At 50.9% G+C, this 27027-nt stretch overlaps 1 protein-coding gene across 5 annotated transcripts in view; it reads right to left on the bottom strand.

Moving 5' to 3' along the window:
* Positions 1–27027, bottom strand: part of LOC132389148 (C-type lectin domain family 6 member A-like) — a 102724-nt gene that overhangs the window by 45174 nt on the left and 30523 nt on the right. For 4 of the 5 annotated variants that reach the window (XM_059961604.1, XM_059961607.1, XM_059961606.1 and 1 more), the window contains exons 3-5: positions 16889–16996; positions 11302–11469; positions 9917–10068 (exon numbers count right to left, since the gene is read on the bottom strand). In XM_059961604.1, coding sequence (XP_059817587.1) covers positions 9917–10068; positions 11302–11469; positions 16889–16996 — 428 coding nt within the window. The remainder of the gene's footprint in view (positions 1–9916; positions 10069–11301; positions 11470–16888; positions 16997–27027) is intronic. The other variant, XM_059961608.1, reaches the window with a different exon arrangement.

Raw genomic sequence — 27027 nt, 5'->3', positions numbered from 1 at the left:
TCCACAGCATCCCATCACACACTCCCCAAGTCAGACACAGAGTGTATCTCCCTCCACACCGTCCCATCACACACTCCCAGGGTCAGACACAGAGTGAATCTCCCTCCACAGCATCCCATCACACACTCCCCAAGTCAGACACAGAGTGTATCTCCCTCCACACCGTCCCATCACACACTCCCGGGGTCAGACACAGATTGAATCTCCCTCCACACCATCCCATCACACACACCCGGGGCCAGACACAGAGTGAAGCTCCCTCCACACCGTCCCATTACACACTCCCGGGGTCAGACACAGAGTGAATCTCCCTCCACACCGTCCCATCACACACACCCGGGGTAGACACAGAGTGAAGCTCCCTCCACAGCGTCCCATCACACACTCCCGGGGTCAGACACAGAGTGAATCTCCCTCCGCACCGTCCCATCACACACTCCCGGGGTCAGACACAGGGTAAAACTCCCTCCACACCGTCCCATCACACACTCCCGGGGTCAGACACAGAGTGAATCTCCCTCCACACCGTCCCATCACACACTCCCGGGGTCAGACACAGGGTAAAACTCCCTCCACACCGTCCCATCACACAGTCCCGGGGTCAGACACAGAGTGAATCTCCCTGCACACCGTCCCATCACACACTCCCCGGGTCAGACACAGAGTGAATCTCCCCCCACACAGTCCCATCACACACTCCCGGGGTCAGGCACAGAGTGAAGCTCCCTCCACACCGTCCCATCACACACTCCCCGGGTCAGACACAGGGTGAATCTCCCTCCACACCGTCCCATCACACTCTCCCGGGGTCAGACACAGAGTGAAGCTCCCTCCACACCGTCCCATCACACACTCCCCGGGTCAGACACAGAGTGAATCTCCCTCCACACTGTCCCATCACACACTCCCGGGGTCAGACACACAGTGAATCTCCCTCCACACCATTCCATCACACACTCCCGGGGTCAGACACAGAGTGAATCTCCCTCCACACCGTCCCATCACACACTCCCGGGGTCAGTCACAGAGTGAATCTCCCTCCACACCGTTCCATCACACACTCCCGGGGTCAGACACACAGTGAACCTCCCTCCACACCGTCCCATCACACACTCCCCGGGTCAGACACAGAGTGAATCACCCTCCACACCGTCCCATCACACACTCCCAGGGACAGACACACAGTGAATCACCCTCCACACCGTCCCATCACACACTCCCGAGGTCAGACACTGAGTGAATTTCCCTCCACACCATCCCATCACACACTCCCGGGGTCAGACACAGAGTGAATCCCCCTCCACACCGTCCCATCACACACTCCCGGGGTCAGACACAGAGTGAATCTCCCTCCACACCGTCCCATCATACATTCCCGGGGTCAGACACAGGGTGAATATCCCTCCACACAGTCACATCACACACTCCCGGGGTCAGATACAGAGTGAATCTCCCTCCACACCGTCCCATCACACACTCCCGGGGTCAGACACAGAGTGGAGCTCCCTCCACTCCATCCCATCACACCCGGGGTCAGACACAGAGTGAATCTCCCTCCACACTGTCCCATCACACACTCCCGGGGTCAGACACAGAGTGAATCTCCCTCCACACCATCCCATCACACACTCCTGGGGTCAGACACAGAGTGAATCTCCCTCCACACTGTCCCATCACACACTCCCGGGGTCAGACACAGAGTGAATCTCCCTCCACACCGTCCCACCACACACTCCCGGGGTCAGACACAGAGTGAATCTCCCTCCACCCCATCCCTTCACACACTCCCGGGGTCAGACACAGAGAGAATCTCCCTCCACCCCATCCCTTCACACACTCCCGAGGTCAGGCTCAGAGTGAATCTCCCTCCACACCGTCCCATCACACACTCCCGGGGTCAGACACAGTGTGAATCTCCCTCCACACCGTCCCATCACACACTCCCGGGGTCAGACACAGAGTGAATCTCCCTACACACCGTCCCATCACAAACTCCCGTGGTCAGACACAGAGTGAATCTCCCTCCACACCGTCCCATCACACACTCCCCGAGTCAGACACAGAGTGAATCTCCCTCCACACAGTCCCATCACACACTCCCGGGGTCAGACACACAGTGAATCTCCCACCACACCGTCCCATCACACACACCCGGGGTCAAACAGAGAGTGAATCTCCCTCCACACCATCCCATCACACACTCCCAGGGTCAGACACAGAGTGAATCTCCCTCCACACCGTCCCATCACACACTCCTGGGGTCAGACACAGAGTGAATCTCCCTCCACACCGTCCCATCACACACTCCTGGGGTCAGACACAGAGTGAATCTCCCTCCACACTGTCCCATCACACACTCCCGGGGTCAGACACAGAGTGAATCTCCCTCCACACCGTCCCACCACACACTCCCGGGGTCAGACACAGAGTGAATCTCCATCCACCCCATCCCTTCACACACTCCCGGGGTCAGACACAGAGAGAATCTCCCTCCACCCCATCCCTTCACACACTCCCGAGGTCAGGCTCAGAGTGAATCTCCCTCCACACCGTCCCATCACACACTCCCGGGGTCAGACACAGTGTGAATCTCCCTCCACACCGTCCCATCACACACTCCCGGGGTCAGACACAGAGTGAATCTCCCTCCACACCGTCCCATCACACACTCCCCGAGTCAGACACAGAGTGAATCTCCCTCCACACAGTCCCATCACACACTCCCGGGGTCAGACACACAGTGAATCTCCCACCACACCGTCCCATCACACACTCCCGGGGTCAAACACAGAGTGAATCTCCCTCCACACCATCCCATCACACACTCCCAGGGTCAGACACAGAGTGAATCCCCCTCCACAGCATCCCATCACACACTCCCCAAGTCAGACAAAGAGTGTATCTCCCTCCACACCGTCCCATCACACACTCCCGGGGTCAGACACAGAGTGAATCTCCCTCCACACCATCCCATCACACACTCCCCGAGTCAGACACAGAGTGAATCTCCCTCCACACAGTCCCATCACACACTCCCGGGGTCAGACACAGGGTGAAACTCCCTCCACACCGTCCCATCACACACTCCCGGGGTCAGACACAGAGTGAATCTCCCTCCACACCGTCCCATCACACACTCCCGGGGTCAGACACGGGGTGAAACTCCCTCCACACCGTCCCATCACACACTCCCGGGGTCAGACACAGAATGAATCTCCCTCCACACCGTCCCATCACACACACCCGGGGCCAGACACAGAGTGAACCTCCCTCCACACCGTCCCATTACACACTCCCGGGGTCAGACACAGAGTGAATCTCACTCCACACCGTCCCATCACACACACCCGGGGTCAAACACAGAGTGAAGCTCCCTCCACACCGTCCCATCACACACTCCCGGGGTCAGACACAGAGTGAATCTCCCTCCACACCGTCCCATCACACACTCCCGGGGTCAGACACAGAGTGAATCTCCCTGCACACCGTCCCATCACACACTCCCCGGGTCAGACACAGAGTGAATCTCCCCCCACACAGTCCCATCACACACTCCCGGGGTCAGACACAGAGTGAAGCTCCCTCCACACCGTCCCATCACACACTCCCCGGGTCAGACACAGGGTGAATCTCCCTCCACACCGTCCCATCACACTCTCCCGGGGTCAGACACAGAGTGAAGCTCCCTCCACACCGTCCCATCACACACTCCCCGGGTCAGACACAGAGTGAATCTCCCTCCACACCGTCCCATCACACACTCCCGGGGTCAGACACAGAGTGAATCTCCCTCCACACCATTCCATCACACACTCCCGGGGTCAGACACAGAGTGAATCTCCCTCCACACCGTCCCATCACACACTCCCGGGGTCAGTCACAGAGTGAATCTCCCTCCACACCGTTCCATCACACACTCTCGGGGTCAGACACACAGTGAATCTCCCTCCACACCGTCCCATCACACACTCCCCGGGTCAGACACAGTGTGAATCACCCTCCACAACGTCCCATCACACACTCCCAGGGACAGACACAGAGTGAATCCCCCTCCAAACCGTCCTATCATACATTCCCGGGTCAGACACAGAGTGAATCCCCCTCCACACCGTCCCATCACACATTCCCGGGGTCAGACACAGAGTGAATCTCCCTCCACACCGTCCCATCACACACTCCCGGGGTCAGACACAGAGTGAATCTCCCTACACACCGTCCCATCACACACTCCCGTGATCAGACACAGAGTGAATCTCCCTCCACACCGTCACATCACACACTCCCCGAGTCAGACACAGAGTGAATCTCCCTCCACACAGTCCCATCACACACTCCCGGGGTCAGACACACAGTGAATCTCCCACCACACCGTCCCATCACACACTCCCGGGGTCAAACACAGAGTGAATCTCCCTCCACACCATCCCATCACACACTCCCAGGGTCAGACACAGAGTGAATCTCCCTCCACAGCATCCCATCACACACTCCCCAAGTCAGACACAGAGTGTATCTCCCTCCACACCGTCCCATCACACACTCCCGGGGTCAGACACAGAGTGAATCTCCCTCCACACCATCCCATCACACACACCCGGGGCCAGACACAGAGTGAAGCTCCCTCCACACCGTCCCATTACACACTCCCGGGGTCAGACACAGAGTGAATCTCCCTCCACACCGTCCCATCACACACACCCGGGGTAGACACAGAGTGAAGCTCCCTCCACAGCGTCCCATCACACACTCCCGGGGTCAGACACAGAGTGAATCTCCCTCCGCACCGTCCCATCACACACTCCCGGGGTCAGACACAGGGTAAAACTCCCTCCACACCGTCCCATCACACACTCCCGGGGTCAGACACAGAGTGAATCTCCCTGCACACCGTCCCATCACACACTCCCCGGGTCAGACACAGAGTGAATCTCCCCCCACACAGTCCCATCACACACTCCCGGGGTCAGACACAGAGTGAAGCTCCCTCCACACCGTCCCATCACACACTCCCCGGGTCAGACACAGGGTGAATCTCCCTCCACACCGTCCCATCACACTCTCCCGGGGTCAGACACAGAGTGAAGCTCCCTCCACACCGTCCCATCACACACTCCCCGGGTCAGACACAGAGTGAATCTCCCTCCACACTGTCCCATCACACACTCCCGGGGTCAGACACACAGTGAATCTCCCTCCACACCATTCCATCACACACTCCTGGGGTCAGACACAGAGTGAATCTCCCTCCACACCGTCCCATCACACACTCCCGGGGTCAGTCACAGAGTGAATCTCCCTCCACACCGTTCCATCACACACTCCCGGGGTCAGACACACAGTGAATCTCCCTCCACACCGTCCCATCACACACTCCCCGGGTCAGACACAGAGTGAGTCACCCTCCACACCGTCCCATCACACACTCCCAGCGACAGACACACAGTGAATCTCCTCCACACCGTACATCACAAACTCCCGGGGTCAGACACAGAGCGAATCCCCCTCCAAACCGTCCTATCATACATTCCCGGGTCAGACACACAGTGAATCCCCCTCCACACCGTCCCATCACACACTCCCGAGGTCAGACACTGAGTGAATTTCCCTCCACACCATCCCATCACACACTCCCGGGGTCAGACACACAGTGAATCACCCTCCACACCGTCCCATCACACACTCCCGAGGTCAGACACTGAGTGAATTTCCCTCCACACCATCCCATCACACACTCCCGGGGTCAGACACAGAGTGAATCTCCCTCCACACCGTCCCATCACACACTCCCGGGGTCAGACACAGAGTGAATCTCCCTCCACACCGTCCCATCATACATTCCCGGGGTCAGACACAGGGTGAATATCCCTCCACACAGTCACATCACACACTCCCGGGGTCAGATACAGAGTGAATCTCCTCCACACCGTCCCATCACACATTCCCGGTGTCAGACACAGAGTGAATCTCCCTCCACACCGTCTCATCACACACTCCCGGGGACAGACACAGAGTGAATCTCCTCCACTCTGTCCCATCACACACTCCCGGGGTCAGACACAGTGTGAATCTCCCTCCACACCGTCCAATCACACACTCCCGGGGTCAGACACAGAGTGAATCTCCCTCCACTCCGTCCCATCACACACTCCCGGGGTCAGACACAGAGTGAATCTCCCTCCAAACCGTCCCATCATACATTACCGGTGTCAGACACAGAGTGAATCCCCCTCCACACTATGCCATCACACACTCCTGGGGTCAGACACAGAGTGAATCTCCTCCACACCGTCCGATCACACACTCCCTGGGTCAGACACAGAGTGAATCTCCCTCCACATCGTCCCATCACACACTCCCGGGGTCAGACACAGAGTGAATCTCCCTCCACACCGTCCCATCACACACTCCCGGGGTCAGACACAGAGTGTATCTCCCTCCACACCGTCCCATCACACACCCCCGGGGTCAGACACAGAGTGAATCTCCCTCCACACCGTCCCATCATACATTCCCGGGGTCAGACACAGGGTGAATATCCCTCCACACAGTCACATCACACACTCCCGGGGTCAGATACAGAGTGAATCTCCTCCACACCGTCCCATCACACATTCCCGGTGTCAGACACAGAGTGAATCTCCCTCCACACCGTCTCATCACACACTCCCGGGGACAGACACAGAGTGAATCTCCTCCACTCTGTCCCATCACACACTCCCGGGGTCAGACACAGTGTGAATCTCCCTCCACACCGTCCAATCACACACTCCCGGGGTCAGACACAGAGTGAATCTCCCTCCACTCCGTCCCATCACACACTCCCGGGGTCAGACACAGAGTGAATCTCCCTCCAAACCGTCCCATCATACATTACCGGGGTCAGACACAGAGTGAATCCCCCTCCACACTATGCCATCACACACTCCTGGGGTCAGACACAGAGTTAATCTCCTCCACACCGTCCCATCACACACTCCCTGGGTCAGACACAGAGTGAATCTCCCTCCACATCGTCCCATCACACACTCCCGGGGTCAGACACAGAGTGAATCTCCCTCCACACCGTCCCATCACACACTCCCGGGGTCAGACACAGAGTGTATCTCCCTCCACACCGTCCCATCACACACCCCCGGGGTCAGACACAGAGTGAATCTCCCTCCGCACCGTCCCATCGCACACTCCCGGGGTCAGACACAGAGTGAATCTCCTCCACACCGTCCCATCACACATTCCCGGTGTCAGACACAGAGTGAATCTCCCTCCACACCGTCTCATCACACACTCCCGGGGACAGACACAGAGTGAATCTCCTCCACTCTGTCCCATCACACACTCCCGGGGTCAGACACAGTGTGAATCTCCCTCCACACCGTCCAATCACACACTCCCGGGGTCAGACACAGAGTGAATCTCCCTCCACTCCGTCCCATCACACACTCCCGGGGTCAGACACAGAGTGAATCTCCCTCCAAACCGTCCCATCATACATTACCGGGGTCAGACACAGAGTGAATCCCCCTCCACACTATGCCATCACACACTCCTGGGGTCAGACACAGAGTGAATCTCCTCCACACCGTCCCATCACACACTCCCTGGGTCAGACACAGAGTGAATCTCCCTCCACATCGTCCCATCACACACTCCCGGGGTCAGACACAGAGTGAATCTCCCTCCACACCGTCCCATCACACACTCCCGGGGTCAGACACAGAGTGTATCTCCCTCCACACCGTCCCATCACACACCCCCGGGGTCAGACACAGAGTGAATCTCCCTCCGCACCATCCCATCACACACTCCTGTTGTGAAGCTCGCTCCTCTGTCCTGTACTCGATCCAAGTCCTGCTCTGTCCGTGGTGTCAACCCTCTCCTGAAATGTGCCTAGACATCCCTGTTTTCTAGTAGACTGTATTTCCTTTGCAGTGTCGGCCAACGACTGACACTCTAGGCTGGGGTGAGCCTCAGCCTTAACTGTAGCACAAGTTACTGTCTGCTCAGATGTTGCTGCTCTGATGCCTCAGGGTGTTGGGGTGAACAATGGCAGAGTACTTTCCGGTAGAATAGTGTCAGGTGATGCACTTCGGCATCCCAATCCGGTCCGGGATGCACCTGGTGAACGGGAGAGCACTGAGGCGTGCGGTAGAATAAAGGGACTGGGAACGCAGATTCCTTGACAACGGTCTCACGGGTAGATTGAGTTCTGGCATGTTGGCCTTCAAAATTCAAAGTAGTGAGAGCAGGAGATGAGATGTTATGTTGAAGTTGTACGACAGTTTGGTGAGGCCTAATTCTGTAAGATGGGATGCAGTACCTGAAAGATGTCAATAAGGTTGGAAGAGAGCGGAGAAAGCTGGGAAGGGTTTTGCCGGGAGTTGAGGACCTGGATGACAGGGAAAGGTTAAACACATTTGGACTTTATTCCTTTGGGCGTGGGAGAATGAGGGGAGAGGTGATAGATTGTCCCTGCCCTGCCTTCCCACCCCTCTGGGAGGGACTGGATGCTGCCCTGTGTCAGGGGCGTGCCAATCCGGAGCTGGCGCTGAGGCTCAATGTGACCTCCCCGGGCAACTGATCCCACTGACGCTTCTCTGTGCAAGCAGACCTTTACACTGAGGGTGTGTGAGGCTAGGTGATGGGTTAAAGGTGAAAGGTAAAATTTTTAAGATTCAGACTTACAAAGGGAGTGCAAGATTCCTCTGTTCCACCGCACCGTTCCCTGTGTGAGTCTGAACCTGCTTTACATTCCCAAAGTGCGATCATGCTTGTCTGCATTAAATTCCATCTGCCATTTCCCCAGCTCATCCAGATCCTGCTGCAGATATTGACAGCCTTCCTCACGCCCACTATGCCCCCAGTGTTGGTGTCTCCCACACACTGGCCGATTCAGTTTACCTTGGTCTCATACAGAACAGAGATCAGTACTTTTATTTATGAAGGCCAATGTGCCAAAAGCTCGCTTTACAACCCTATCTACCTGTGGCACCACTTTCAAAGAGTTATGGATCTGTATTCCCAGATTCCTCTGTTCCACCGCACCGTTCCCTGTGTGAGTCTGAACCTGCTTTACATTCCCAAAGTGCGATCATGCTTGTCTGCATTAAATTCCATCTGCCATTTCCCCAGCTCATCCAGATCCTGCTGCAGATATTGACAGCCTTCCTCACGCCCACTATGCCCCCAGTGTTGGTGTCTCCCACACACTGGCCGATCCAGGTTACCTTGGCCTCTCACAGTACGGTGGAACAGAGGAATCTGGGAATACAGATCCATAACTCTTTGAAAGTGGTGCCACAGGTAGATAGGGTTGTAAAGCGAGCTTTTGGCACATTGGCCTTCATAAATAAAAGTACTGACTGCAGGCGTTAAGATGCTATGCTGAGGTTCTACAAGGTGTTGGTGAGGCCGAACCTGCCGTATTGTGTGCAGTTGGCTAGCACAGCGTGGCGGGGCCAAGGGGGCCTGTACTGCACTGAGTTGTAGAACAATGTTCTGTTCCGCAGCTTTCAATACTTAACAGGAATGCACGTTAGTTTGTTACCCGATTCTATCCTATACATTCGTAAGTTATCGTGTCTTACATGCTTTACGCCCTGGTTCAGAGAGACACTGTTTCTATATTTCTCATTTCTATATGCATTATATATGTTATATACGTGAATGAAGTTAAGTGACAATGAACTTGGCTTGACTGGGATAATTTATAATCCCTGTCCTGTTTATACTGGCTTCCCTGCGGACACCACCGTAAGCAAGTTTCTCTTCCGGCCTCTACCCTGTTGCATCAGCGTGAGTGGACTTGGCTCCACGCGGCCCCTGCCCCCTTTAGATCTCCCGCCACCCCAGCCGCGGCCCCGCACCCCGTCCGGCCGGCGGTGTTGGGGGGGGGGGGACGGGGGACGGACGCCAGCACCTGCTCCCGCTTGCTCCGGATCACCAGCAGCTCTGCGCCCTGCGCGATGCATTCCTGCCGGCCGGACGCCCAGTCCTCCGCTGTCCTGGAGAAGTAGTAGCAGCTGCCGTCGAAGTAGCTCCAGAGCCTGTGGCACAGCTGGCTGGTACAGTCTGGCACAAGGGGGTGGGGAGCGTTTGGTCAGTGTCACATCTTCTCACTCCAAAACTTTACACTACCTCAAAGGAAGGCTCCGGAGTCGGACTACCCGCTCGCTTTCAGCAAGGCGCGGTGACGTCATAACGTACGGCATTCACGTACTTCTACATATTGACAATAAATTCTTAATTAACGATACACTTACAAGATTACTCACACACTACTGGAATATTATCCACACAAATGGAGGGGGTGGGAGGAAGTTAAGGAGAGCATGTGGAATGTCACCCCAGCCGTCTGTGACTTCAAGTGGGAAGCTGCGGGTCCGGAGTTTGATCCCGTGTGGAGTCCGTACGCATTCTGAACATAAGGGATTTGGCAGCAGCCAGACATGCAGAGCAACACAGACAAAGTGCAGGAGGAACTCAGCAGGTCAGTGGAAGGAACTGTCGACCCTTCAGCAGGGCTGGAGAGGAAGGGGGAGGTGGGGAAGGATTCCAAACTTGCAGGTGAGATCAGGTGGAGGAGGGCAGGGTGAAGTGAGGAGAGGAGAGGGCTGTGGACCCTGGGAGAAATGGGAGGAGGAGAGAGGCACCAGGGGTTAGGCGAGGGGAAGGGGCAGGGCGTGAGAGGGGAGCTAGAACGAGAAATGGAAAAGGAGAGAAGGGGAAGGAGGGGAGGGGGATGGAGAACCCAGTGGTGTAGGCGCCGGATTGGAGGCCACCTTGTGTTACTCCAACCTGAGATCATGGCAGTACAGGCCTCGGCCTACCAGGACTGGGTCTGGGGGGGGGAGGTGGGATCTCCTGCCCCTCCAGCCTCTATCTTTCTGCGTCTGGGGAGTCTCGTCCCCCCACTCGCTGAGTCCTGATGTAGAGGGGCTGGGGGGGGGGGGTGGGATCTCCTGCCCCTCCAGCCTCTATCTTTCTGCGTCTGGGGAGTCTCGTCCCCCCACTCGCTGAGTCCTGATGTAGAGGGGCTGGGGTGGGGGGGGATGCCTCTCCCTGCGGGGATTGGGTTTGACGAAGGAGTGGCGGTCTACCCCGCTTTGAGGGGTCCGCGGAGTGGTTTGGGCGGTGGTCTCTTCCCCCTGGCCCGACTCGGCTGGGAATCTCCTCCCATCGCTGGGTCTGGATCCAGGGAGAGGGGTCCGTCCGCTGAGCCCCAGTGTCTGTGGAGCTGTGTGTGTCCCCTTTGCTCCACCTGTGTCCGCGTACTGTCTGAGCGAGGCGGGTCTGCCCACTTACTTGCCAGCCTGCAGAAGGCAGTGAGCCAGTGGGTGAACATCTGCTGGTAATCTGAGCACAGGCTGCCCCCGGGGTGGAGCCTGAGTGAATCCCACAGCTGGCTGCTCTTCTGCTGAAGGGCGTTGCTCAGTGCCAGCTGGCCCGTTTCCTCGCGGTACAGCCTGGAGCCTGCCGAGACAGAGAGACAGAGAGAGAGGGGGTGGCAGGGTCAGCGCGGGGAGTCACGGGCATGTGAGGGCAGGGGCGGTCAGAGGGGCTCCAGGCTGGCACCGGGCACCCGCACGGCTCAGTGCCCCGTCCCGAGGGTGCGGCAAGCCACTGGCGCTGGCAGATGTGAATGCGGAGGCAGCAGGTGACCGGGACTGCGGGCGAGAGGAGGGGGAGCCGAGCGAGGGAGGGAGGATGAAATGATCGAAGGAGGGCCAGGGAGGGAGGGTGAAGCGATCGAGGGAGGGGTAGATGAGTGAGGGGGAGGTGAAATGAACCAGAGAAGAGGAAGCGATTGAGGGAGTGGGAGGTGCCGTCTGCTGGGTGTGCAAGAGAGGTAAGAGGTGAGCAAGGTGGGAGGCAAATGAGGGGGCCCGAGCGAAGGGGAGGGGACCGAGGGGCTGAAGAGTGACCGGGGTGGAGGTGTGCAAGTGGGAGGAGGGGAGTTAGAGGGAGGGGCAAACAAGTGGGGGAGATGCGGGAGGGGAGGGAGACGCAGGGTGAGGAGTGAGTGAGGGTGGGTCTGCGGCGGGATGCAGTGAGGGTTGCAACAAGGGAGGAGTGCAGCAAGTGGGGGAGATGAGGGCATTTGTGAAAGTGGGCAGGAGTGCAAGGAAAAGGTGAGTGGGGCAAGCTCGATGGGGGGGAAGGCTAGCGGGGGCAGGAGGTGAACACGGGGGGGAGGTGCAAGGCAAGCAGGGTCGTAGTTGAGCGAGAGAGGGTGGTGGAGTGAACCCGCGGGGTTGCCGGGGGCAGATAAACGAGGGGGATAGGCGAGAGAGGAATGGGCTGAGCAAAGGAGGGGGGGCGCAGGGAGGTGAGTGAGTGGGTGGGAGCGACAGAGAGGAAGGGATTGACGCTGCTCGCGTGGGCCGAAGGGCCTGTTTCCCCATGGAGATTAGCACCGGGCCCAGATCCTGGTGCTGTGGGGCCCTCAGTAAGCCCCCGCCCCACCCCGCCCTGCCATGTCAGGTGCCTCAGAGGGGATGCCCTCCCTTCCTCTGACCCTAACTCCACACCGGGGGGAGGTGTGAGGGAGTCACAGCCCACCTGCCTCCGACCTCCCTCCCTCGGCAGCTGAAGATGTGCCTCCTCTTTGGAGATTTCCAGTTCTGACGGGAGGATGCCTCACCGCTGTTGGCCTGCCCCGCGCAGACACCCCGTGACCTCCACTCGGCTCTTTACGCATGATCCAATCAGAGCAGGAGAGACGGGAGCAGAATCAGCCATTCAGCCCATCGAGTCTGCTCCACCACCTGACCGTGGCCCACTTATTTTCCCTCTCCTACCTTCTCCCTGTGACCATTGACGGCCTGGCTGATCAATAACCACTCAACCTCCGCTTTACGTACACCCGGACCCAGTGTCTTTTCTCTCAGGCTCACCCAGCAGTCATATTATTAATGCACATCAGAAAGGACCTTTTAACATCCTGACTTCTTGTGCGAGGAAGAACATTTTACTTTGCTGGATATCTGAGAAGGCCCCTGGAGTTTTTGCTTGGCGTAAATTAATCACGGAATACACTCCTTCGGACTTTTTGACATGTATGATACAACCAAAAACAAATAGTTTTCACGAAACATGGCAGCCTTTTCTGCAGTCTGTAGATGTAAACCTGTCTGCTGTACTAATAAGGGCTTTTGTATAGGATGTGGTGGTAATGTCTATATTTTGGTGGAAATGTTCGGATAGCTGATATCTGTGAGGGGAATAAATGTAAATGTGTCAGGAAATTGAAAGTCTGTTATGCTGAGCAAGAGGAAATTTAAATTAAAAATAAGCACACCGAGTGACCTGGCCTGCTCAGCCGTCTGTGGCAGCGAATTCCACAGATTCACCACCCTCTGGCTGAAGGAGTCCCCCTCAGCTCCGTTCTGAAGGGACCTCCCGCTATTGTGAGGCTGTGGCCTCTGGTCCTAGAATTCAGCAATACAGAGCGGAGCAGGCTTTTGAGCCACACAGCCCCAGTAACCCTCAACAACACCAATTAACCCCATCGTCATCCTGGGACAATTTACAGTGACCAATGAACCCACCCGGTACGCCTTTGGACAGTGGGGGGAAACCGGAGACCCCGGGGAAAACCCATGCATTCCATGGGGAGGACGGACAGATGACACTGGAATTGAACTCTGAACTCTGAACTGTAACAGGGTCACACTACACTACCATGTCAACCACTCCCCACCGGTCCCAACAGTCCTTGTCCTCATGCTACGGTACCTCCCTCCTGACGGCAGGGCGTCGACGAGACTGCCAGACGGATGGGAGGGGTCACCGACGATGCTGGGCGGCTTGCAGACACCAACTCCTGGGTGGGGGAGAGGCCGCAATCACCCTCACCTTCCGCGGGACAGTCTGGGTAAAAGCTGGTGGGAACGGGGATGGGGAGCCTGGTCGTCTCAGTCTCCTCACGAGGTCTGCACGCTGCTGCCGTGCCTTCCTGACCAACGAGGTGGCGCTGGGGGGCCGGGTGAGGTCGTCCGCCTTGCGCACTCCTGGAAACTCTACCCCCCGAGGAGCCGCTAATGCACCTTGAGGGGTGGCCGGCCCGCACCTTCCTAAATCCACCACCACCACCTCTCACCCACGTTGCGTCTCGAGCAGGTCAAAGCCAAAGTCAGATCAAATCAGAGTAGCAGGCCAGCTCCCCCAAATCCAACCCGGCTCCTCCTGCGGCCCGACTCGCCCTCTCCGAATCGTTGGCGGACTCTCACGCCCATCCTGGCTGGCAACTCCGAACATTGAGCAGCTCACTGACGCGGTCGACCTGCTGTACAGGTGGTATTGAAGTCAAGAATATTCTTACTATGTATAAAAAGACATTTAACAGAGAAAAGCGCACCTTTGGTTGGTCCCCAAGAGGCCACCTGCGTGTAAACGCGTTGCTATCTTAACGGAAATAAACTAGGTAAAGTTTCCCCGCACTGCCTGCCTTCGAGTTGGTGTGAGGGCAGCGTGCAGCGAAACGGTGACTGTCCTGGATTTTGCGATCGTAAGACTCTGTGAGATGTTGATTGCCATAGGGCTGCTTCCTGTGTTTGGTGGTGGGACAGGCAGTGAGGCAGCAGTGTCGCCTCAGTAGTCGGGAGGACTTTCATTGTCGCATGGTGACTGGGCTCGGTGTGGTGGGACCGCACATCATTGCTGCCCTCCAGTGTTGGATTGCTGGAAGTACAGGCTGGTCTGGCGGGAACAAGTCGACTGTTCACTCTTTTCCACAGATGCTGCCTGACCTGCTGAGTTCCTCCAGCATTTTGTGTGTGTTGCTCTGGATTTCCAGCGTCTGCAGATTGTCTCGTGTCTGTGAGTCTTCTCCTGCTCCTGTTTCTATGTCGGACTGTTTACTCTTTTGCACAGATGCTGCCTGGCCTGCTGAGTTCCTCCAGCATTTTGTGTGTGTTGCTCTGGATTTCCAGCTTCTGCAGACTGTCTGGTGTTTGCGGTCAGTTTGCGGGACGTGTCACCCGGGGTCTTGGCCCCAGAGGAATGCTGTCTCTTTCTGCTGTAAATAAGTATGGTTTGAATGATTTGGACAGCAGCGGGCTGAGCACACAGCCCTGGGGTGTGCTGGCGCTCAGCATGTTGGAGCTGGAGTTGCTTCTGCCAGACTGTGGTCTTCCCGTCAAGAGAGCCCCTCCCTCCCATCCTTCGAAACTCCGGTCAATTCCGACAGGCCGCTTCGCCATCTGGTATGGGGGGGATCGAAGTATGTTGCAGAAAGCTGTAATATTAGTCAGCTCCTTCACGGCTACTGGTCTCCATCGTATCCAGGACATCTTCAAGAAGTGGTGTCTGAGAAAGGCAGTGGCCAATATGAACGACCTCCAGCACCCAGGGCATGTCCTTTTCTCACTGTTACCATCAGGGAGGAGGTACAGGAGCCTGAAGGCACACACTCAGCGATTCAGGATCAGCTCTTCCCCACCGCCGTTCGATTCCTGAATGGACGTCGAACCCTTGGATGACTTTATGTTTAATTTTTGCTTTTGCTTCACTTACTGTAATCAATTCCTTAACATGCATTGACTCACTGTATTCAACTTTTTTCCCTATATTTATCCTGTGTTGCATCAAACTGCTGCTGCAAAGTTAACAAGTTCCATGATATAAACCTGATTCGGACTCTCAGTACAGATCGAGAGTCATTAAACACTCCTGATGGGTTAACCCTTTCGTTCCCAGGATCATCCTCGTCAGCCTCCTCTGGACCCTCTCCAGGTTGACCCCCTCCTCGCTGCACTGAGAGAAGGGGGCCCAGGGCTACTCACAATACTCTAAGTGCAGTCTGAACAATGCCTTATAAAGCCCCAGCTTTGTCTAATCCTTGCTTTTATATTCTAATCCTCTGGAAACCAAAGCTAACATCAGATTTCCCTTTCTGACCACCGACTCAACCCGGAAGTTAACCTACAGGAAGTCCTGCATGAGGACCTCCGATTTCTGACGTTCTTCCCCACTTAGAAAATAGTCTATCCCTGCTATTGAAGTGCACGAGCCTACACTTCCCTGCGCTATATTCCATCCGCAACTTCTCCAAATCGGTCCAAGCCCTCCCTCAGGCACACTGCTTCCTCAGGACAACCCGCCACTCCACACACTTCTGAATCATCTGCAAAATTGATCACAAAGCCATCAATTCCGCCATCAAAGTCATTGACATATAACGTAAAAAGAAGCAATCTCAACACCGACCTCAGTTGAACACCGCTAGTCACCGGTAGCTGATCAGAAAAGGCTCCCCCCTCATTTCCACACTTTGCCTCCTGCCAAAGAGCCGATCTTCCATCCATGTCGGTATTATTCCTGTAATACCGCGGGCTCGGATCTAGTTAAGCTTCCTGCATGGTGGTGCGGCACCTTGCAGAAGATGTTGGAGCGACTCAGCGGGTCAGGCAGCATCTACAGAGGGGAAGGAACCTCCAGGCCAGGACCCTTCATCAGAACTGAGAAGGAAGCGGATGGGAGCTGAGGCCAGAGGGAGAAAGAATCCCTTCCTGACATGGTCTACTGTCTCTGAATAGATTCTTCACTGTCTTTGATTGGAATTATTCTTCTTCATCTCTTCTCCTTCCCTGCTTCCCACAGCTCCTCTCCAGCCCACCCACCTTCCCCCTCACCTGCCACCTTGTGCTCCTCCCCTCCCATTCTTATTTCTGTCTTTCCAGCCCTGACGAAGGGGCTTGACCCGAATCGTTGACCATTTATTTCCGCCATAAATGCTGCCTCAGCTGCTGAGTTCCTCCAGTTTCTGTGTGTAGCCCCCTGCTTCTGTTCACAGCCTGCTCACTGATCCTCGGTTAATGGCGGCATATCGCCCGCCATTCCAGCATGCTACTGTAGAAGGTGGACACACAGACACACACACAGAGCTTACCCTCAATGTACAACACCAGGGCTATAACAGCAAGGGCCACGCAGAGGCCAAGAAGGGCCAGGGCCACCTTATTCCAGTTTGATCCCAAGGGCTTCAGCCAAGCTGGTTCTGTGAAACACGGGAGAAACACAGAATTGAGTGGGACACTCCCTCTTCCTCGGTATTGGGATTGGTTTATTATTGTTGACATGTATCGAGATACAGTGACAATCTTGTCTTGTATATCGTTCACACAGATCACATCATTACACAGTGTATTGAGGTGGAACAAGGTCAAACAATAACAGAATTGGAATTGGTTTATTATTGTTGACGTGTACCGAGATACAGTGACAATCTTGTCTTGTATATCGTTCACACAGATCACATCATTACACAGTGTATTGAGGCAGAACAAGGTCAAACAATAACAGAATTGGAATTGGTTTATTATTGTTGACGTGTACCGAGATACAGTGACAATCTTGTCTTGTATATCGTTCACACAGATCGCATCATTACACAGTGTATTGAGGTGGAACAAGGTCAAACAGTAACAGAATTGGAATTGGTTTATTATTGTTGACGTGTACCGAGATACAGTGACAATCTTGTCTTGTATATTGTTCACACAGATCACATCATTACACAGTGTATTGAGGTAGAACAAGGTCAAACAATAACAGAATTGGAATTGGTTTATTATAGTTGACATGTACCGAGATACAGTGACAATCTTGTATATCGTTCACGCAGATCACATCATTACACAGTGTATTGAGGTGGAACAAGGTCAAACAATAACAGAATTGGAATTGGTTTATTATTGTTGACGTGTACCGAGATACAGTGACAATCTTGTATATCGTTTACACAGATCACATCATTACACAGTGTCTTGAGGTGGAACAAGGTCAAACAATAACAGAATTGGAATTGGTTTATTATTGTTGACGTGTACCGAGATACAGTGACAATCTTGTCTTGTATATCGTTCACACAGATCACATCATTACACAGTGTATTGAGGCGGAACAAGGTCAAACAATAACAGAATTGGAATTGGTTTATTATTGTTGACGTGTACCGAGATACAGTGACAATCTTGTCTTGTATATCGTTCACACAGATCGCATCATTACACAGTGTATTGAGGTGGAACAAGGTCAAACAGTAACAGAATTGGAATTGGTTTATTATTGTTGACGTGTACCGAGATACAGTGACAATCTTGTCTTGTATATTGTTCACACAGATCACATCATTACACAGTGTATTGAGGTAGAACAAGGTCAAACAATAACAGAATTGGAATTGGTTTATTATAGTTGACATGTACCGAGATACAGTGACAATCTTGTATATCGTTCACGCAGATCACATCATTACACAGTGTATTGAGGTGGAACAAGGTCAAACAATAACAGAATTGGAATTGGTTTATTATTGTTGACGTGTACCGAGATACAGTGACAATCTTGTATATCGTTTACACAGATCACATCATTACACAGTGTCTTGAGGTGGAACAAGGTCAAACAATAACAGAATTGGAATTGGTTTATTATTGTTGACGTGTACCGAGATACAGTGACAATCTAGTCTTGTATATCGTTCACACAGATCACATCATTACACAGTGTATTGAGGTGGAACAAGGTTAAACAATATCAGAATTGGAATTGGTTTATTATTGTTGACGTGTACCGAGATACAGTGACAATCTTGTCTTGTATATCGTTCACACAGATCACATCATTACACAGTGTATTGAGGTGGAACAAGGTCAAACAGTAACAGAATTGGAATTGGTTTATTATTGTTGACGTGTACCGAGATACAGTGACAATCTTGTATATCGTTCACACAGATCACATCATTACACAGTGTATTGAGGTGGAACAAGGTCAAACAATAACAGAATTGGAATTGGTTTATTATTGTTGACATGTACCGAGATACAGTGACAATCTTGTCTTGTATATCGTTCACACAGATCACATCATTACACAGTGTATTGAGGTGGAACAAGGTCAAACAATAACAGAATTGGAATTGGTTTATTATTGTTGACGTGTACCGAGATACAGTGACAATCTTGTCTTGTATATCGTTCACACAGATCACATCATTACACAGTGTATTGAGGTGGAACAAGGTCAAACAATAACAGAATTGGAATTGGTTTATTGTTGTTGACATGCACCGAGATACAGTGACAATCTTGTCTTGTATATCGTTCACACAGATCACATCATTACACAGTGTATTGAGGTGGAACAAGGTGAACAATAACAGAATTGGAATTGGTTTATTATTGTTGACGTGTACCGAGATACAGTGACAATCTTGTCTTGTATATCGTTCACACAGATCACATCATTACACAGTGTATTGAGGTGGAACAAGGTGAACAATAACAGAATTGGAATTGGTTTATTATTGTTGACGTGTACCGAGATACAGTGACAATCTTGTCTTGTATATCGTTCACACAGATCACATCATTACACAGTGTATTGAGGTGGAACAAGGTCAAACAATAACAGAATTGGAATTGGTTTATTATTGTTGACGTGTACCGAGATACAGTGACAATCTTGTCTTGTATATCGTTCACACAGATCACATCATTACACAGTGTATTGAGGCAGAACAAGGTCAAACAATAACAGAATTGGAATTGGTTTATTATTGTTGACGTGTACCGAGATACAGTGACAATCTTGTATATCGTTCACACAGATCACATCATTACACAGTGTATTGAGGCAGAACAAGGTCAAACAATAACAGAATTGGAATTGGTTTATTATTGTTGACGTGTACCGAGATACAGTGACAATCTTGTCTTGTATATCGTTCACACAGATCACATCATTACACAGTGTATTGAGGCAGAACAAGGTCAAACAATAACAGAATTGGAATTGGTTTATTATTGTTGACGTGTACCGAGATACAGTGACAATCTTGTATATCGTTCACACAGATCACATCCTTACACAGTGTATTGAGGTGGAACAAGGTCAAACAATAACAGAATTGGAATTGGTTTATTATTGTTGACGTGTACCGAGATACAGTGACAATCTTGTCTTGTATATCGTTCACACAGATCACATCATTACACAGTGTATTGAGGTGGAACAAGGTTAAACAATATCAGAATTGGAATTGGTTTATTATTGTTGACGTGTACCGAGATACAGTGACAATCTTGTCTTGTATATCGTTCACACAGATCACATCATTACACAGTGTATTGAGGTGGAACAAGGTCAAACAGTAACAGAATTGGAATTGGTTTATTATTGTTGACGTGTACCGAGATACAGTGACAATCTTGTATATCGTTCACACAGATCACATCATTACACAGTGTATTGAGGTGGAACAAGGTCAATCAATAACAGAATTGGAATTGGTTTATTATTGTTGACATGTACCGAGATACAGTGACAATCTTGTCTTGTACATCGTTCACACAGATCACATCATTACACAGTGTATTGAGGTGGAACAAGGTTAAACAATATCAGAATTGGAATTGGTTTATTATTGTTGACGTGTACCGAGATACAGTGACAATCTTGTCTTGTATATCGTTCACACAGATCACATCATTACACAGTGTATTGAGGTGGAACAAGGTCAAACAGTAACAGAATTGGAATTGGTTTATTATTGTTGACGTGTACCGAGATACAGTGACAATCTTGTATATCGTTCACACAGATCACATCATTACACAGTGTATTGAGGTGGAACAAGGTCAAACAATAACAGAATTGGAATTGGTTTATTATTGTTGACATGTACCGAGATACAGTGACAATCTTGTCTTGTATATCGTTCACACAGATCACATCATTACACAGTGTATTGAGGTGGAACAAGGTCAAACAATAACAGAATTGGAATTGGTTTATTATTGTTGACGTGTACCGAGATACAGTGACAATCTTGTCTTGTATATCGTTCACACAGATCACATCATTACACAGTGTATTGAGGTGGAACAAGGTCAAACAATAACAGAATTGGAATTGGTTTATTGTTGTTGACATGCACCGAGATACAGTGACAATCTTGTCTTGTATATCGTTCACACAGATCACATCATTACACAGTGTATTGAGGTGGAACAAGGTGAACAATAACAGAATTGGAATTGGTTTATTATTGTTGACGTGTACCGAGATACAGTGACAATCCTGTCTTGTATATCGTTCACACAGATCACATCATTACACAGTGTATTGAGGTGGAACAAGGTGAACAATAACAGAATTGGAATTGGTTTATTATTGTTGACGTGTACCGAGATACAGTGACAATCTTGTCTTGTATATCGTTCACACAGATCACATCATTACACAGTGTATTGAGGTGGAACAAGGTCAAACAATAACAGAATTGGAATTGGTTTATTATTGTTGACGTGTACCGAGATACAGTGACAACCTTGTATATCGTTCACACAGATCACATCATTACACAGTGTATTGAGGCAGAACAAGGTCAAACAATAACAGAATTGGAATTGGTTTATTATTGTTGACGTGTACCGAGATACAGTGACAATCTTGTCTTGTATATCGTTCACACAGATCACATCATTACACAGTGTATTGAGGCAGAACAAGGTCAAACAATAACAGAATTGGAATTGGTTTATTATTGTTGACGTGTACCGAGATACAGTGACAATCTTGTATATCGTTCACACAGATCACATCCTTACACAGTGTATTGAGGTGGAACAAGGTCAAACAATAACAGAATTGGAATTGGTTTATTATTGTTGACGTGTACCGAGATACAGTGACAATCTTGTCTTGTATATCGTTCACACAGATCACATCATTACACAGTGTATTGAGGTGGAACAAGGTTAAACAATATCAGAATTGGAATTGGTTTATTATTGTTGACGTGTACCGAGATACAGTGACAATCTTGTCTTGTATATCGTTCACACAGATCACATCATTACACAGTGTATTGAGGTGGAACAAGGTCAAACAGTAACAGAATTGGAATTGGTTTATTATTGTTGACGTGTACCGAGATACAGTGACAATCTTGTATATCGTTCACACAGATCACATCATTACACAGTGTATTGAGGTGGAACAAGGTCAATCAATAACAGAATTGGAATTGGTTTATTATTGTTGACATGTACCGAGATACAGTGACAATCTTGTCTTGTACATCGTTCACACAGATCACATCATTACACAGTGTATTGAGGTGGAACAAGGCCAAACAATAACAGAATTGGAATTGGTTTATTATTGTTGACATGTACCGAGATACAGTGACAATCTTGTCTTGTATATCGTTCACACAGATCACATCATTACACAGTGTATTGAGGTGGAACAAGGTCAAACAATAACAGAATTGGAATTGGTTTATTATTGTTGACGTGTACCGAGATACAGTGACAATCTTGTCTTGTATATCATTCACACAGATCACATCATTACACAGTGTATTGAGGCAGAACAAGGTCAAACAATAACAGAATTGGAATTGGTTTATTATTGTTGACGTGTACCGAGATACAGTGACAATCTTGTCTTGTATATCGTTCACACAGATCACATCATTACACAGTGTATTGAGGCAGAACAAGGTCAAACAATAACAGAATTGGAATTGGTTTATTATTGTTGACGTGTACCGAGATACAGTGACAATCTTGTCTTGTATATCGTTCACACAGATCACATCATTACACAGTGTATTGAGGTGGAACAAGGTCAAACAATAACAGAATTGGAAATGGTTTATTATTGTTGACATGTACCGAGATACAGTGACAATCTTGTCTTGTATATCGTTCACACAGATCACATCATTACACAGTGTATTGAGGCAGAACAAGGTCAAACAATAACAGAATTGGAATTGGTTTATTATTGTTGACGTGTACCGAGATACAGTGACAATCTTGTCTTGTATATCGTTCACACAGATCACATCATTACACAGTGTATTGAGGCAGAACAAGGTCAAACAATAACAGAATTGGAATTGGTTTATTATTGTTGACGTGTACCGAGATACAGTGACAATCTTGTCTTGTATATCGTTCACACAGATCACATCATTACACAGTGTATTGAGGTGGAACAAGGTCAAACAATAACAGAATTGGAAATGGTTTATTATTGTTGACATGTACCGAGATACAGTGACAATCTTGTCTTGTATATCGTTCACACAGATCACATCATTACACAGTGTATTGAGGTGGAACAAGGTCAAACAATAACAGAATTGGAATTGGTTTATTATTGTTGACGTGCACCGAGATACAGTGACAATCTTGTATATCGTTCACACAGATCACATCATTACACTGAGGCAGAGCAAGGTCAAACAGTAACAGAATAGGCATTCAAAGGCAACACAAGTGAATCTGCAGATGCTGGAAATAAATAAAAACACAAAATGCTGGCAGAACTCAGCAGTGCAGACAGCATCTATGGGAGGAGGTAGTGACGACGTTTCGGGCCGAAACCCTTCATCAGGAGTGAAGTAACATGGGATGGTTGAGGGGGGGATAAGAAGTGGCGGGAGGGCTAAAGTAGAGAGCTGGGAAGTGATAGGCCGAAGGGAAATGGGCTAGGGGAAGTGGAGAATTATGGGAAATAGAAGAGAAAGAAAGGTAAGGCTGGGGGGAGATTATAGTGAGGGGGGGAAGAGAGAGAACGAGAGCCAGACTAAAGCTATAGATAGGGATGGGGTAAGGGTGGGGGGCAGGGGTATCTACGTAGGTCTGTGAGTTGAATGTTCATGCCGGCAGGTAGGAGGCTACCTGGGCGGGAGATAAGGTATTGCTCCATCGACCTGCGTGTGGCTTCATCTTGACAGTAGAGGAGGCCACGGACAGACAGGTTTGAGTGGGAGTGGTCTGTGGAACTGAAGTGTGTGGCCACAGGGAGATCCCGCCACTGCTGGAGGACTGAGCGCTGGTGTTCGGCGAAACAGTCTCCCAGTCTGCGGCGGGTCTCCCCAGTGTATAAATGGCTGCATCGGGAGCACCGGATACAGGATATCACCCCAGCTAACATGCAGGTGAAGTGGTGCCTCACCTGAAAGGACTGTCTGGGGCCTGGGATGGTGGTGAGGGAAGAAGTGTGGGGGCAGGTGTAGCACTTCTTCTGTTTGCAGGGATGAGTGCCCGGAGGGAGGTCGGTGGTGAGGGATGGGGGGGATGAATGGACAAGGGAGTCGCGTAGGGAGCGATCCCTGTGGAAAGCTGAGAGTGGGGGGGAGGGAAAGATTTGGCTGGTGGTGGGATCCCATAGGAGGTGGCGGACGTTACGGAGGATTATACGTTGGATCTGTAGGCTGGTAGGGTGATAGATGAGGACCGGGGGACTCTATCCCCGGTGTGCTGGTGGGGGGATAGGGTGAGGGCAGAGGTGCGTGAAATACGGGAGACACAATGGAGGACAGAGTTGATAGTGGACGAAGGGAAGCCCCTTTCTTTAAAAAAGGAAGACATCTCCTTTGTCCTAGAATGAAAGGCCTCATCCTGAGAGCAGATGCGGCCGGAGGCGGAGGGATTGAGAGAAAGGGATAGCGTTTTTGCAGGAGACAGGGTGGGAGGAGCAATAGTCTAGGTAGCTGTTGGAGTTAGTAGGTTTGTAGTAGACGTTGGTGGATAGGCTGTCTCCAGAGATAGAAACAGAAAGATCTAGAAAGGGGAGGGAGGTGACGGAAATAGACCAGGTGAACTTGAGGGTGGGGTGAAAACTGGAGGCGAAGTTAATGAAGTCGACGAGCTCAGCATGTGTGCAGGAAGCAGCACCAATGCAGTCGTCGATATGACGTAAGAAAAGAGGAGGACAGATACCGGTGTAGGCTTGGAACATAGATTGCTCCACATGGCCGACAAAAAGGCAGGCATAGCTAGGGCTCATGCGGGTGCCCATGGCTACACCTTTAGTTTGGAGGAAGTGGGAGGAGCCAAAGGAGAAATTGCTAAGGGTGAGGACTAATTCCACAAGGGGTGGTGGTGGTAGAGGGTGACTGGCTGGGTCTGGAATCCAGGAAGAAACGGAGAGCTTGGAGACGTTCCTGGTGGGGGATAGAGTTATATAGGGACTGGACGTCCATCGTGAAAATGAGGCGGTGGGGGCCAGGGAACTTGAAATCTTTGAAGAGATGTAAAGCATGGGAAGTATCACGGACATAGGTGGGAAGAGATTGAACAAGGGGAGATAAAACAGAGTCGAGATAGGCAGAAATGAGTTCGGTGGGGCAGGAGCAAACAAAGACAATGGGTCTGCCTGGACAGGCAGGCTTGTGAATCTTAGGTAGCAGGTAGAAACGGGAAGTGCGGGGTGTGGGAACTATAAGTTTGGTGGCGGTGGATGGGAGATCTCCCGAGCTGATGAGATCGGAAATGGTTTGGGAGACGATGGACTGGTGCTCCTTAGTGGGGTCATGGTCCAGGGGTAGATAAGAGGAGGTGTCAGCCAGTTGTCGTCGTGCCTCCGCTATGTACAGGTCGGTGCGCCAGACGACAACAGCACCCCCCCTTATCAGCGGGTTTGATGGTAAGGTTGGGATTGTTGTGGAGGGAATGGAGAGCAGAGCGTTCAGAGGGGGTAAGGTTGGAATTGGAGCAAGGGTGGTGAAGTCGAGACGGTTAATGTCCCGACGGCAATTAGAGATGAACAGATCCAGGGCGGGTAGAAGTCCTGGGCAGGGAGTCCATGAGGAGGAGGAGGGTTGGAGACGGGAGAACGGGTCATCGGTGGGGGTGGGAGAGTCCCTCCCGAAGAAGTGGGCTCGATGACGGAGCCCTACCTTCCTTTCTCTTTTATTTCCCATAATTCTCCACCTTCATCCTAGCCCATTTCCCTCCAGCCTATCACTTCCCAGCTCTCTACTTCATCCCTCCCCCCACCTCTTATACCCCCTCGACCATCCCATGTTACCACTCCTGATGAAGGGTTTCGGCCCGAAACGTCGTCACTACCTCCTCCCATAGATGGTGTCTGGCCTGTTGTTCTGCCAGCATTTTGTGTTTTTATTTATTTCCAGCATCTGCAGGTTCACTCATGTTGCCTTCAAACAATAACAGAATTGGAATTGGTTTATTATTGTTGACGTGTACCGAGATACAGTGACAATCTTGTCTTGTATATCGTTCACACAGATCACATCATTACACAGTGTATTGAGGTGGAACAAGGTCAAACAATAACAGAATTGGAATTGGTTTATTATTGTTGACCTGCACCGAGATACAGAGACAATCTGGTCTTGTATATCGTTCACACAGATCACATCATTACACAGTGTATTGAGGTGGAACAAGGTCAAACAATAACAGAATTGGAACTGGTTTATTATTGTTGACGTGTACCGAGATACAGTGACAATCTTGTCTTGTATATCGTTCACACAGATCACATCATTACACAGTGTATTGAGGCAGAACAAGGTCAAACAATAACAGAATTGGAACTGGTTTATTATTGTTGACGTGTACCGAGATACAGTGACAATCTTGTCTTGTATATCGTTCACACAGATCACATCATTACACAGTGTATTGAGGCAGAACAAGGTCAAACAATAACAGAATTGGAATTGGTTTATTATTGTTGACGTGCACCGAGATACAGTGACAATCTTGTCTTGTATATCGTTCACACAGATCACATCATTACACAGTGTATTGAGGTGGAACAAGGTCAAACAATAACAGAATGTAGAATAGAGTGTCTCAGCCACAGAGAAAGTGCAGAATAGGTAGACAAGATCATGATAAAGATGATTCTGAGGTCAGCAGCCCAATTTATCATACTGGGGAACTGTTTGGGATTCTTATAACAGCGTGGAAGAAGCTCTTCTTCAGTCTCGTGGTGCGTGCTATCAGGCTTTTGTATCTTCTGCCTAATGAAAGTGGGGGAGAAGGTGGGATGGGTGGGGTATCTGACCAAGTTGGAATTGGCTTATTATCCTGCTGGCTGCTTCACCGAGGCATCAGGAAATGTGGACAGAGTTCACAGAGGGGAGGCTAGTTTCTGTGATGAGCTGAGCATTGTCCACAACTCTCTGTGGTTTCTTGTGGTCACGGGCAGATCAGGTGTCCCACCAAGCATCTGGGGAGATGCTTCCTA

Source organism: Hypanus sabinus, unplaced genomic scaffold (genome assembly GCF_030144855.1).
Source record: "Hypanus sabinus isolate sHypSab1 unplaced genomic scaffold, sHypSab1.hap1 scaffold_483, whole genome shotgun sequence".
In the NCBI taxonomy this organism is placed as follows: domain Eukaryota; kingdom Metazoa; phylum Chordata; class Chondrichthyes; order Myliobatiformes; family Dasyatidae; genus Hypanus; species Hypanus sabinus.
The sequence above is the reverse complement of the archived record's forward strand: the minus strand, read 5'-3'. Positions and strand labels throughout refer to the sequence as shown.